The sequence below is a fragment of the Grammomys surdaster genome, unplaced genomic scaffold (genome assembly GCF_004785775.1).
Source record: "Grammomys surdaster isolate TR1022 unplaced genomic scaffold, NIH_TR_1.0 165, whole genome shotgun sequence".
Lineage (NCBI taxonomy): Eukaryota > Metazoa > Chordata > Mammalia > Rodentia > Muridae > Grammomys > Grammomys surdaster.
The window spans coordinates 127,233-141,710 of record NW_021604613.1 but is presented as its reverse complement, the minus strand read 5'-3'; the positions used below and the strand labels follow the sequence as shown (position 1 = coordinate 141,710).

Here is a 14,478-nt window from a genome sequence, read left to right as displayed (position 1 = left end):
AGAGGAGAGGAGAGGAGAGGAGAGGAGAGGAGAGGAAAGGAAAGAGACAAAACACAGAGGAGTGAACTGGAAGGACAGAGGCATCATGCAAGAGGGTAATGCTACAATTCCAAAGTAAAAGCAATAAACAGAAGACAATAGATATGGAAAAGTTGGTAACATAAGAAAAAGAATAATAATTTTAAAGAACCAAATGGCTGGTTTTGTCCCAAGAGTCTTTGAAAGGATACGTTATCTTCCCTACTTAAACATTATTTCACACTCGTATTCAAATGCTTTTTTGGCAAGAGTCAGGGTAGGTTGCTTTCCCCCATTTATTACACCAAGACTGTTGCTGCCAAACTTGTGATATTCAGATCTTTAGACTCTTCTGAGACAATTTATAGGCATGAGAAAGTCCAGTGACAGAATCTAGAAGTCTGTGACATTAAACTCATATTTTTCAGGATGAACTGCAGTTTAGGAAGGGCACAGAGCCTCCAAAACTATTCTGAAAAGGCATCCGTGTCTGATCCTCGATGCCGGTGAACCTCAGGGCTTCAGTCTGTCCTTTTACTCTCTCTTGCTGTGTGAGGTGGTGTGGGGAAAAAATTACAGGCTGCAGAAGTGGAGTCCCAGTGGGTTTCCACACTGCTTCGGGTCCCACATGCAGGAGGAACATCTAAGGTTCCAGCGGCCTGGAGGCTTGTCAGCAGCAGGCCCCAATGACATGAGGAAGTCCTTAGTTACAAAAGGGTTTATTGTCATGGTGGATGGTAGATGGATCTGGAAGTACACCCCCGTAAAACTCAGGGCAGTCCCGAGTTATATAGGGAGGGAGAAAGGGGGAGGATCTGGGAGGATCGGGGGAGGATGGGGGAGGATCTGGGGAGGCATGCTTAATTTGCTCTGCCCTCTGACCTTCATTAGTATGTAAATTCCTAGGCCCTGAGGCCTCTAGTCACACCCTCTACCTGTATACTTTGGGAGGGGTTGTAGTGTCTGGCCTACATGACTGAGTTTCAGGGGGACTAGACTGCTTTTCAGGACCCTGGGTTCTTGTGGTGAGCCGAACTCCTGCCAGTTCTCACGTAAAGTCTCGGGGTTCTAGGCAACTGCCCAACCATGACCCAGAATACCCTTACGCAGACCCACAAAGGGGATTCACAAGCCTTCTCTGAATAGAAAGCTAAGGTCCTGTGGTATGGCTCTCCCGAACAGTTCATTCAGCCCTGACTTCCTTGTTGACACTCCGAACTTCACTTGGTAGAAATACTCTGCTGCCTCTGGCTTCAGAGTACAGCCAGAGGGGCTGATCCCACCACTCCCACAGACATTTCTTGATGTCTTCTGCTGGAATGGCTACCACAGCTCCTAGCTGGTCTCTCCACTCTGAGGCCAAGCAGTCTTTACAAGCAACAGCATTATGCCACTCCTTTACTTAGAACCATTCAGTGATTTTCCAATTCAGCAGAGAAAAAGGCCAGAATTATTTCAGGAGCCCAGAATGTTGTGGTAGATATGATGATCAACTTCCCAGGTAAGTTCAGAATGACTTTATCACTAGGCCATCTATGGATGCTGCATCGAGACAGCTCACAACCATCACCACTTTCCCAGTCTTCCTAGGACAGATTTTAAAATGTCTAAAGAGCCAAATGCCTTACTCTAACCAGAATTACACCCGAAACAGGCCATTCAAAGTCTAGTAATGAATGGGTCAGCAGAAACTGGCCTTTATTCTTTTCTTCAATTCTCCATCACAACTACATAGCCTAACCAATCAGCATACAGTCTAACCAATGGCCATATAGAGTAACTAATAGTTGCACAGTCTAACTAATTACTACGAATCATATTCTCTCCCATAGCTCATAGTACAGGACTTCTATGATATACTTCCTCCTGCCTCTCTTCAGACCTCACCAATATCTCTGCCTGCCCCTTTGCCACACTACTTTGATGTTTCTTCAAGTAGATAAGCATGCCTTTGCCTGCAGATTCTTTCATGGCTGTTTCTCCTTCCTAAGGCACAACTCTCATTCCTTCTAGTAAACCTTCTTCCACTCATCCTTCTCTGATGTCTCCTACCATGGGTAGAAAGTCTGGAGACAGTGTAAAGAGAAGTATGTCTTTGTATACTAACACCAAGTCTTGGGTCTCTGTGGAAAAACATTGAAACAGATGGCTGTAAGCTATGTAAACAAGCAGCTTGTATGGAAATTTACCAGCCTGAGTAGTCACAGATCTAGTAAATAGGTAGCCTTGGCAGATAATATCAACTTAGATAAGGACAAGTGAATCATAGGTAGAGTCATAGCGACCTTTCCCCTGAACCTCCACCCAGCCAATACCCTGTTCTGAAAGATACCTGTACTCCCCCTGAACACCCACACTCCAGTGTCATTCCCTTCCCCACACCCTGCTTTTTTTGTGTTTTTAACCCATGTGTGAATAAGTAAAAATTACGATTTGAAAAAAAAAGAAAAGAAAAAAGAGAAGTATGTCTTATTTTTTAATATCATTTTTTATTCTTTTCTGAGTTTCTATTTCCTTTTGAAGAACTGACCTCAGATGTTTAAGAGTCTTTGAAAGTTGCTTTTCCAATGCGTAAAGACAGTACTAGAGTTATAAAGGCAGACTCTGTGCTCAAACCCGGGTTCCTAAATTTCACTGTGCAGCTATGCAATCTAGGCTTCTGTTTTTATCTGTGAAGTGAGAATAATTATATCACTGTTCTGTGCAGGCTGAACACTACATAAGCATGAGGCCAAATATCCATTCAAGGAGAAACCTGCTGAGCCATGATCTTAAGAAAATCTATGTACTAAGAGCAGTGTGTCTACATTCTAATTTATAGTGAGGGACCCAGGAGTTGTTTGTCGATGTGTTTGACCATGGCAGTGTTCAGTCAAGAGGACAGAGCTAACTCTGGAGGATCAAGTGTCACCAAGTGCACATGATAGCCTAGCAGAGGACATTGTAGAGTTGCCAACCATCATAATTCAGATAGTAGCATGACATAAAGGCCTAATTGTTTACTCTTTCCACATTGACTTTACTTGCATATAAACCTAATTCTAATCTCAAAGGGCCACATAAAAAGCCTAAGAGGCTTGCAAAGATCTAGGTATATCTGCGCTTATCAGAAGAGTCAAACCTTAAAACAAGCCATGATTGCTTATTTGAGATTAGGAACCTCAATGTTTGTATGTACTTCCAACCCAAAGTTCTTATCACTATTACCTTTTCTGTGAAACAAAGACACAATAATCTCTGGAATTCTTTTTATTTTGATTTGTTTATATGTTTTGCTAGACAGGGGTTCTTTTCGTAACCCTGGCCATTCTGAAACCTGTTTATTAGGTCATGCTGGCCTCAAACTCACCTGCCTCTTCCTCACACTCTACCAGAGTTCAGTTTAATCTGAGATATTCCTTTTTTTTTTACTTTTTTTATTGGATATTTTATATGTTTACAATACAGATATTGTATATTGAGGGTCTAGCAATACAATAGATGCAAATAGTCAAGGAATAAGTAATACAATAAACACAAATAGTCAAAGAAAAAGCAAGGCATTAAACCCAATTACATGGACACTCCTGTGATCACTGTTTCTAAGGGCTTATCAGGATGACCAAAGTATCTGAGCCTACTTCTCTGTCCTAGCCCAAGGTCATTTTCATGTCTGAAGCCCACTTCCTTGTTCTAGCCTAAACTTTAGATTCCTGTCTGAAATTACTTCTTTGTTCTAGCCTAATATTTAGGTTTCTGCCTGAGATTAATTCTTTGTTCTAGCCTAAGATTTAGATTCCTACCTGAAATTACTTCTTTGTTCTAGCCTAATGTCATATTCCTGCCTGAAGCCTACTTCCTTGTCCTTGGCCAATGTCAGATTCTTGCCAAGCAGCCCCAAAGGCTCCCCACCTCTCCCTCTTTTTTATTTCATTAACAAGACTGAACCAGTCTTAGGTCATTCTGACAAGAATGCCTTCCTTATCCATCATGGAATGTGCATTATCAAAAGCAATGCACTTAGGTTGGTAAGGGTCTTAGGTTGGTAAGGCTCAGTGCAGAATCTTACCCATCTTTGGCTTGCCAGCCTGTTAATTTACAAACACTGTCTGGGGTCCATTTTTAGTTTCAAGCTATGTACTTGGCTGCCAACATGTTGATGTTGTTGAAGAAAAGCTTTAACACAATGAGCAGGAATAAAAGTATTTCCAGGACAAAAAGGTGATCAAGACATGATCAAGCTATATATGCCATTTTTGAAGCTTGACCAACATTAAAAGTACTGACCAATCTGAGGTATTCTTATCTCTTTCCATTCATATTTTTTATCTATTAGAGGAAAATATTCTTGCTCAAAACCTCAGATGCACATATTTGGTTTAATTAGTAGTTATGCCAGAGGTCCAAACTGCCAAACAGAGATGGCAGCCCACTTCTAAGCTTGGACTGTTGGGAACCAGAGGCATCTAAAACTAACCATTATATCATATATCTGCCTTTTCAGATTTATTTTCATTATAGATACTTTCTGGGTTTATAAAGATATAATCATTTAAACCTACACTTAAAAGGACTAACAACATGGATGGGAATGGTAGTACATACATATAGTTCTAACACTCAAGGAGGCTGAGGTAAGATTTCAAGTTCAAGGCCAATCTAAGATATATTTTTCAAAAAGAAATGCAATTAATAACATTCAGTTAGAGATATCATTATTGAAAATTGCCATTTTGTAATGAGAATAATGTGGTGCTGCTGAAAGTTTGTGTTACTATGCAATTAGAGGGCTGAGCAGACAGACTTGGGAACAAATTATCTTAATCCTATACCTACTGTGTGTATGTAAAAATCCTTGCCTCCAATAAGGTAAATTTAGAGTTACTTTTACTCTCACAATAGAGTGTGTGTGTGTGTGTGTGTGTGTGTGTGTGTGTGTGTTCACGGGCACACGCGCATGTGTGTTCTTTAAAGTAGCTATTTACTAGAAAGTACTTTAGCATGCTCATGTCCTCATTCACAGTCACAATGCACTATGCACTCCTCCGATTTTTCTTCATAGCTTTGTACAACTTAATATTCAGGCTAGGGAAACTAGAAATTTCTTCCAGGTCAAACAGTTCCTTAAATTTATCTACAAATTTATTTTCTTTCTCTAGCCTGAATCTCATAGCCCAGAGTATAACGGTAGTTTCTCTGCAGAGATGGTCAAAAGTCATGAGAAGCTCCTCCAGGAATGGATGGGCATAGACAACATCTGCTGCCAGGATGTAGTCAAAGTTATTTGAAGACCTGGGGAAATTCCTGTCTAAATCTACTCCCCAGGATAGTTCTTTGACCTGAGGCAAATGCTTGCATTTCATTTTGGTGTTTCTTGAAACATTATATTGCAGGTTTCCAAGTAATTCAGGTAAGTCTGTAGCAATCACACGAGCACCTGTGAAAAAGAGGTTTGTATGAAAGGTGATCCTCCTGGAATGTCAGTCAGGTTTCAAACTAATATGCACGCTGAGATTTTTCACAACTGCTAGATCCAAAGAAAAGACTGGGAACACATACAAAAGGATAATGTTTTTCAGAATGGACTCCAAAACATTCCTGACCCTCTTTTTAAAAGAAGAATACTGAACCCCTGGGTTGTTGCCTAGTTCATCATCATTCTCCATTTAGCTATTACAGAACAGGGGGGAAATGACCACAAGAAAAAAGAAATGAGTCAGGACTTGCAAGTAGATCACCCACTAAAAAAAAAAAAAAAAAACCACCAGTGGAATATGATACTGGATTACTTGTAAATAACAGTTGCTACTATAGAAATCAATGTAAAGACATATGAAGGGATTAGTAATTCAACAAAGTGGAATATTCCAATACTCTTTGTCTCTAGTGGTGATATTTCATTAGTCATCCCTCCACTAAGAGTTGCCTGAAGCAAAAGATTTATCCTATACAAGAAAATACAACAGAAGAGAGGTCTGCATACATGTTGATATTAAGAAATGACCTAATTCTTCCAAAGGTTGATTTATTTTTTTTATTTTTCCAATCCACTAATAAACATGATCATCAAGAGTCAAAAAGCAACAATTCTGAGCCTTTTATGTAGGATCAAAGAATTATAGGTAGTGTTGGATATTCTGTGGTTGAACAGGAAGTGTCCATATGAGTAGAGAAAGGAATGTAATCCGTCTCAGTTCATCACATGAAGTACTGTGACATGGATGTTTACAGCCAGTTTCTCCTTGCCTCCATTCTAAGCATAAATCTTACTACCAGGAGATATGCATGTGTACAGTCTTAAAGCCAAAGGTCCTAGATGCAGGACAGAATGCTTATAGGAAGAAGACAGAAGCAGTTTCTGAGGTCTGAGCAAAGAGGAGTGGCCTTTTCAGGAAGGACCTTGGCAGCAGCTAATTTCTAGAAATTTGGTTCTTAAAGTGAATTTTGAACTGTAACAGAACCTAAAAATAACCTATAAATAAATTAACCTATAATTAACCTATAAATAAAGCTAGAATTGTGCAAAGACATAGTAACATGCAGTACAAACTAGGATAAGGAATGAGAAACCACAACTGAATAAGAAGTAAGCTCAGAATGAACCAGAACCATTGACTAGTCACATGTTAGATATCTCTTCACACAGGGCGGTGGTGGCACATGCCTTTAATCCCAGCACTTGGGAGACAGAGGCAGGTGGATTTCTGAGTTCGAGGCCAGCCTGGTCTACAGAGTGAGTTCCAGGACAGTCAGGACTACACAGTGAAACTCTGTCTTGAAAAAACAAACAAGCAAACAAACAAACAAATAAACAAAAAAGATATCTCTTCACATCAATTGCAATAATATTCTTGTGGAAATTAAAGTGGAAGGGAAATATGCAAGTCATTGATAGAATCCTAGAAATACTAACCTTCACATTTTAATGTAGATAAATCTAATTTTCAATAAACCTTTTTTAAAATTCCAAGGTAAGGAATACATCTTGCCCTTACTGTGTTGAAAGTGCCAGCTACTGTACATGATGTCTTTGTTTTTACAGACACAAACATTATCAATTTCCAGATACTGACCAAATGAACTGAATGGCTTCCCAAAATACAGACTCTGCTCCTAGAATATGAGAGATTCAACAGATATTGAATAGAGTCCCTGACTCTAACCACACTACAGGAAACAGCATCCAGCCAGAGGAAATTTTTTACTTCAGTACTGGGAAGGATGTCAAGGGTCCTGTATTTTTTTTAGTGATTAGAAAGTTGTAAATTACAAAATCTTAAAGTCCTCTCAAGATTTTAAAGCCATAGCTTTGTACTTCTGAAGACCAAAGTAATTAAGATAGATTAGGGTAGTGAACTTCAGAGAAGGCAACCAAATTAAAAGAACAACAAATATTGGACTGAACCATGGAAGCCATGCCAAAAGTTAGTATTGCACATTCAGTTGCAAAAGATAGAGGTGAGAGAACTGGAGGTCATAAATGAAAAATGGAAATATGAAAACAAACCAAGGACAAATCTCTAAAAATCAAAGCAGAGCTATGAGCTTCATGCGATTTCTAGTACTCCCTCCCTATTTTAACTGGTACATGTTCATAAAAGTATAGGACTCCAAGACCCCCAAAGGAATTTAGCAGGATGATTAAGTTTACCCTCTATCTAGGTTTTTAATTTTACATTCCACAGGAAAATTTAAAATTACTTAAACAGAAAATTCTAGAAAGAAACCAGCAAAGAGACATTAACATTGGTAGAGTTTCTTGATGAAGTCTGTTTTAAACAGTTAAAGAGTTACACATAAGCCCAGATGATAATACACTGAAAAGCAAAAGTAACTAATATTTGATCACTGGTTTTCTGACCAATTCCATTCAATAAAAACATATTGACTTACCAAGTAAACTTGCCACAATGGAGACAAGCCCTGTCCCAGCTCCAATTTCAATCACATTTTTATCAGTCATGTTATATTGCTTGGCATGTGTTTCCAGAAAATAGCATAGAACAAGGGCCTATGGAAATTGAGAGGAAAGGTCATTTAATAAATAATAATAGTAAAAGTACACCTTATTAAGTAAATACACCAAAACTATTATGATCTGCACGTGTGCACATATAGTTATAAGTAAATTTATGGATGTCCATATCATCAGAAGTACATCCTCTGTTGGGCTCAAAATTTTGACTGGCTAGAAAATGTCCTTGTTAAAAAAAGAAAGACAGAAATGTGTAAAAGAGTGTAGCTGTTTAAAATTGACCATCTTAAAACTTTAACAAATCTAGAGAATTCTAAGTAATGTGTGAGGTTGAGATGGGAGTAATGGTGGTCTGCCACCTTTCATGAGATAAGTGGTAAAGGAGTAGTATCCTTTAAGAGTATCCTGTTTATGAGTGCCATATAGATATTCTGTATGCTTGCTTAACTCAAACAGAGCCAATAAAATGGGAAATAAAAACATTTACTCCTCTCACTTCTCATAGTCATAAAAACTGAAGCCATCTACATTTTTATTTAGCCTATAAATGTTGATAAAGTCAAAAACAAATTTAATTGTTGGAAGCAAACACCCAACACTAAATTTTAGTGTTGTCTAAGATCACAGTCTAGAATCTTGCAACCTGTTTCCTTCTTCCAAGTACCATATAACAATAAATGAAACTGGGAAATAATTGAGGAAAGCAAATACATAACAAATTATACCGATGGCCAAACAAATGCACCATAACAATCTTTGCCTTCAGTAATCTGAATCTCATGACCAGCAAAGTAAAAGCCTTCCCAAGAAACAGTCGTTATCAGAGTTGGAATAAAGCTTCTTGCCATGATCTCTGAGACCACCTGCTTGTCATCATCATTGTCTTTGGTCTCTGAAAAAAAAAAGAGAAAAAAGGTAGTGGTTTCATGATAAATGAAATAAGCCATGCCCACAAGGCAAATATCACATGTTTTTCCTCATGTGAAGAATCTAGATTTAAGGTTTAACCAAGATTTGCTGTAGACATACTTTAGGAAAGATCAGAGATACTAATTGCTTCCTTGACCTTTAGCTGAATTTCTCCTGGATCCTCCTTGACTACTCCTTATAAATATCATAGTACACAAATCACAGATCACCTAAGGTACCAGCAATCAGTAGATGTTAGAGCAACAAAATCTAAAAGTTAGAGTTTCTGATATAAAAACTTGACAAGTGAAAATTTATTTGTAGAGTCTGAAAGTATCTTATTTTGCACATTAGTGTTATTTTAAAGGTGAGTTGACCACACTAGTGCTGTTATCTAACAAGTGAATGACAGCAAATGTGTCTCTGACTTTTCACTTTGTCTTTCTGGAAAAAGTAAAGGACACATCATTTTATTTTGATATTGACAACTTTACTTCTACAAGAAAATGAAATTTTAGCAATATATATGAATGTTCTATTATAATTAAATATTAAACTTAAACAATTTTTATAATTAAAAATTAAAATCTCAGAGAAACCACAGAGATCCCTGGCTAGCCAAAGTAGCAAAATTATATATATATATGACATAATCAAGGAATTGTTTTACAATTTTGTTATTATCCCAGGTTTATCTACTTGAAATCTTTTTTCATACAAAATATTCTGTACCATTTTAAAGCTGACAGGGATTTAAAATCTACCAGGTGTTCTTGTTCTCCTGAGAACAAAAGAGATTGCAAATGTGGTGTGAAAGTTAGCACAATTCTGCCACATTTCATTGATGCTTTTCTTTAGAATTCAGTAGTGAATTATTCTGCTGCTGGACTACAGCCTTCAGAACCAAACATCTGTCTATATCCCCTTTTCTACCTTTAAAATCAGGGGAAACAATAAAATTAAGAGAGGATTGGAACACAGAAGCACACAAAAAAGTGAAAAACACTAGTTCTTTAATAGCTATGACAAGTGAATTTGAACTTCCATTTGAAGGCTGTTATGAAAACCTGTCAGCAAAATTTAAAGTAAATTTCACCCTTCTAAGTGAAATAGACTGTCATTCAACTGAATATTCTATTCAAAGAAGAACCTCATGGTTGTACATTTTTTGAAAAGTTATTAAAAATTTATTCAGATTAGTAAAATGTCACAGGTTAGCATAAAAGATATGATTCTGAATACTTTGGCAGCATCAAAATCTTGTTTTTTTGTTTTTACTAAAACAGAACATTCATAAGATTCCAGAAATATTTCCATTCTTTTAGTCTGCTTAGTTTAAATGAAATAGCTCAAACAATACTGTATTTTATGTCTTTACAGTAGAGAAAAAATCTTTTCTTATTGAGATTGTTCAAGATGCAAGTAGAAAACAAAGGAAAAAATAATAGAAATTGTTGCACTAAGAACTTGATACTGGAGTCAAAAATGGAAAGACAATAAATAAACACCAATGATATCTGATAAGTATTATTAAAAAGGGGGGCATCTCTGAAGTGTTATGGGAGTGCCCTGATGGGCTGGTTCAATCAAGAAAAGCATCCTAAAGAAAAATGACATTTGCACTCAGAGAATCCTTGTACAAGACTGGATTGATCAGGCTTGGGTGTAGTGCTGCAGGCTGGGGCAATGTATTTTCTGTACTATCTGGAGACATACAATGATAATATAAGAGTCACTCATTAACACATATTAAAGGTTTAAAAAGCAACCTTAATAAATATATGCTAAATAAACTAATTTCCCACAGTCCACTTAAGATGTTAAAAAGAAGTTAAATTTACATTTTATCTATGACAGGAAGAACACCATTCAGCAAAAACCAAAGTATTTATGAATTGTCTTTTACTTAACACTATTTTCATTAACATAAAGATATGTTTAAGATTGGTGTTGTCGTGCATGCTTGTGGCCACAGCACTCAACAAGTATAGGTAGATGGTTTATGAATTTAAGGTATATCTAGGGTAGAACAAAAGTAGAGACCCTGAGACAAAAACAATAGATGTCACCATCACCAATGACAAAAAAAAATAAAGAAAGAAATAAAACAATTTTCCATATGCAACAGACCATTCAAGCACCAAATGGCTAACAATTGTCTTACAACAAAAATCTAGAATGAAGTCATGTATGCCTTGAAAAAGAATGCTGCATCAAACCATTTGAGACTTTCTTTGATCTGTTCTCCAGTTGACACAATTGAGGTCTTCCCACCCTCCAGCCATCTCCCTCTACTCTCTCACTCCTTATTTCTGTTTCTTCATTCATCCCTCACAACTATTCATCCCATGTAAATCCCTTTTATGACTAATTCTATTTTGGCATTACTTCTGGAAAAACCTAAATAGACACAGGCAGTGTGTACAATGCCAAGTAAGCAGCTGAAGCAACATGTTTGGGAATTGTGGTGTGCTGGGATCATGGAACATTAGGTGGGGATATGGAGTCTGCTCCACTCCTGAAAATTTCAGGAGCTGTCATCTTGCAACACTCTGCTGCCTGTACAAGCACCCCCTGGGACTGTGGCATGTACTTAGAATAGTTCAGATAAATGAAGTTTTAGAGAACTTAGATTACAGTGTAGCACTAGACATACATAGGGAGGGATTTTTAGTTCTCATCCTAGTCTTAGTTTCAATCTGAATATCTGTGGCATCTTAAAATTCTCAAATCTTCCTATAAGTACTGAAATATGAGGACTGATCTTTGGTCTTACTCCATCTTTTCCTAGTCCAAGATATTACGTGTAAAAAGATAGGACAGATAAACATCCTTCAGTACTTGAGAACCCTGTGTTCCTCTACTTGGTAGAAGCCTTGCCAACAAAATGTCATCTGGCTTGGCTGCAGCAACACACACTTCATCCCCTCAGTATTCTACATCTTAACATACTTTTACATTTTTATTTGGCCACATAAATGATTATGAAGTGTCTTTGCTCCTGTAGTAAAATATTTTCATACTTGTTCTGACTCAAACTCATCTTGATATACTTCCACTTCTGCTGTAATTTGTCAAATCAACATGTACACATTTAAAACCAAGAATTGATACTAATAGCAATGAAAATTTTAAAATTCTATTCATAAACCACACAGAAATTACATCTGCATTTAAATCGTCTGAACAGCTGAGCTCTCTATGATATCACAATTTACACTTTTAGGTTTGCAAAGCATTGACCTTTAAACCAGTTAGGCAGCAAGCCCTGGGCTTGCATCCAACTCTGTCTTCCTACAAAATAGACTCACTTAGGGTAGAAGCCATCTGTGAAACCTGGTGTGGCCATTAAAAAATAGGTATATGGGTACTTGAAAACATCTACAGTAAGTATAGAGGGACAGAAAGAAAATAGAAAATAATTTTATGTGTACTAAAACTAATCCACAAAAGTTAGCATTTTTTATCTCGATGAAGATCATTATATGCAGTAACCTATGCAAAGACATACTTTATATACAAGACTGTAATGGTGGGCCAGTTGCAAATACTCAAATTTCAATTCTTAAATCTAGAAGCCAAATTATGTCATATATTTTTGCCTTTAATCAACAATCAAAAAGTCAATAAATACATGTTGGAGATATTTTCTAGCCTAAATTCATCTTTCATCCAAACATCATTAAAATATACAGTTTTTATATAGAACTATTTTTGCTCTCTTATACAAATTTTTTAAAAATAATACACAATAATGTATTTGGTGTATTGCATTTGTTTTTAAATGTTCATTTTTGGAGATCAAAGAAAACCTCTAAAATCTCCTTAAGTCTTCCATAGATTAATTTATTTATTACTGTCATCCAAAATTACACCTAATGTATCATCTGGACCAATGATGTTTGACATTATTCATTGAGTTAGTAAACACAAGTCAAAATATAATATGCAATTAATAAGCCCTAGTTCCCTTTAATGCATCGATGAGTACTGCAAAAAAAGGGTTTTTATAGTTTATTAATGATTTGTATATCCATGATTATTCAAATTACAAGAAGAAACAAAAATATTTACCTTTGTGGGTCTCTTTGTGAGTAACATTGTGAGTTACTCTGAGGTCCATCAAATGCTGCATTAATGAATAGCAATATGTTGATATTTTCTTGATTGTGCGTTGAACAATAAGCACATAATACAGTAAAATATCAAATGCCAATAGTAAATTCAAAATGTGTAATAAGTGGAACTATATTTACCTAAGAGTTTAGCTTCATGTAGCTGAGAAAATTATAATAAAATATTACCAAATTAGAATGTCAGCTAACTTACCCACCAGATGGTGGTTTAGGTTCCTTCTACTTTTATGAGTCCACAGCACCCAGGCAAAGTTTTACAGCAAGCTCAAGTACGGTATGCCACTCAGTTAGAGTAGGTAATTGGAATTAGCTTAAATAAACGGTTAGTCACTGAAAACAACAATTAGCTGTTTCTACTTCTCAATTTGACTTCACAAGACAACCCTACTACTTCCATAATAATATAAAACTTTCTTCCAAAGACCTTGTGCACTATTCCCAATAACCAAATTTTCTTTGTAGTATGCCTCTGTAAGTTAGAAACCAAGCTATTTCCCTTCAGTTTATATACTATAAAAATTAAAGTTACATAATATCATCAAAGTCATAAAGCTAAAAGAATAGCAAGACATTTTCCTCCAAGTTTTCCATTTCTCCTATTAAAGGAAGCAGTCTTTATTATACATGTCTTCCTAGAGATGAGAATTTGGTCAATGTTAGGGCTGGACATACCTAAAAGTGTTAGCTGAGATTATAGAAGGTGAAAAAGTATCCACAGCTTGTGATTTGCTGCTGAAGCCTCTGGTAGTGCTTGCAGTGCTCACCCCCAGAGCTTGTATTCACTACTGTATACCCTGGCAACAAATCCAAGCAGAAAAGATTAGTCTGACAGCTGCAGTCTCTGTGCCTCTGATTGCACAACAGTGATATTGCGAAGCCTGAAGCAAAGACTGAAGAACAGTAAGAATGTTCCATGACTCTCTTGGGAACACAGCTAAAGCTTGTAAATATACAGTACTCCTGCAGTGAGAACAGAGGCTACTTAGACGAAACAAACTCAGCTTTCTATTCTGATGCCAAGAGTTATTTTAAGACTCTGTGGCTATGACATTCTATGAAATTCTAGACACTGTGTAGTTTTCAAGTCATCTATCTGGATATAAACACAGTTTTTAGAATCAAAAAACTACACCTGTATGTGTGTAGCATTATTCTGTACCCAAGAATCAAATAACCACAATTCCTCCTCACTGGGGCTAAGATAGACTAGGATATGGTTCATTGAGTATCTACATACCAGCATATAGGCATACATCTCAGGGAGCATATAAATTGCCTTTAACTGATAATACCAGCCTTAATGCTGCAGGAGGAATCAAAGCCAAGCAAGACGCACACTCAGGAATATGAGTAAAACTTCAAGAAATACTTTTATACCATGATGTACACAGAGCTGACCTGAGATCTAGGCACCATGAATTCAAGTTTTCATTATTCATATCAGTAAATGCTTGGGGCTAT

General features: G+C 36.7%; 1 protein-coding gene across 1 annotated transcript; it reads right to left on the bottom strand.

Annotated features, from left to right (window-relative positions):
- Positions 1-4,655: 4,655 nt before the first annotated feature.
- Positions 4,656-13,004, bottom strand: Mettl21c (methyltransferase like 21C). The gene is made up of 4 exons (XM_028765550.1): positions 12,956-13,004; positions 8,698-8,864; positions 7,891-8,008; positions 4,656-5,434 (listed from the first exon to the last, which is right to left on the bottom strand). The coding sequence occupies exons 1-4, from the start codon at positions 13,002-13,004 to the stop codon at positions 5,031-5,033; spliced, it is 738 nt and encodes a 245-aa protein (XP_028621383.1). The 3' UTR covers positions 4,656-5,030.
- Between the last annotated feature and the right edge of the window lie 1,474 nt (positions 13,005-14,478).

Excerpts from the sequence above, each read along its gene's own strand:
- Mettl21c (XM_028765550.1), bottom strand. The coding sequence starts at position 13,004 with ATGGACCTCAGAGTAACTCACAATGTTACTCACAAAGAGACCCACAAA. Across the intron at positions 8,865-12,955 it reads TCACAAAGAGACCCACAAAG|AGACCAAAGACAATGATGAT; the intron begins GTAAATATTTTT and ends TTTTTTTTTCAG. Across the intron at positions 5,435-7,890 it reads CATTGTGGCAAGTTTACTTG|GTGCTCGTGTGATTGCTACA; the intron begins GTAAGTCAATAT and ends TCTTTTTCACAG.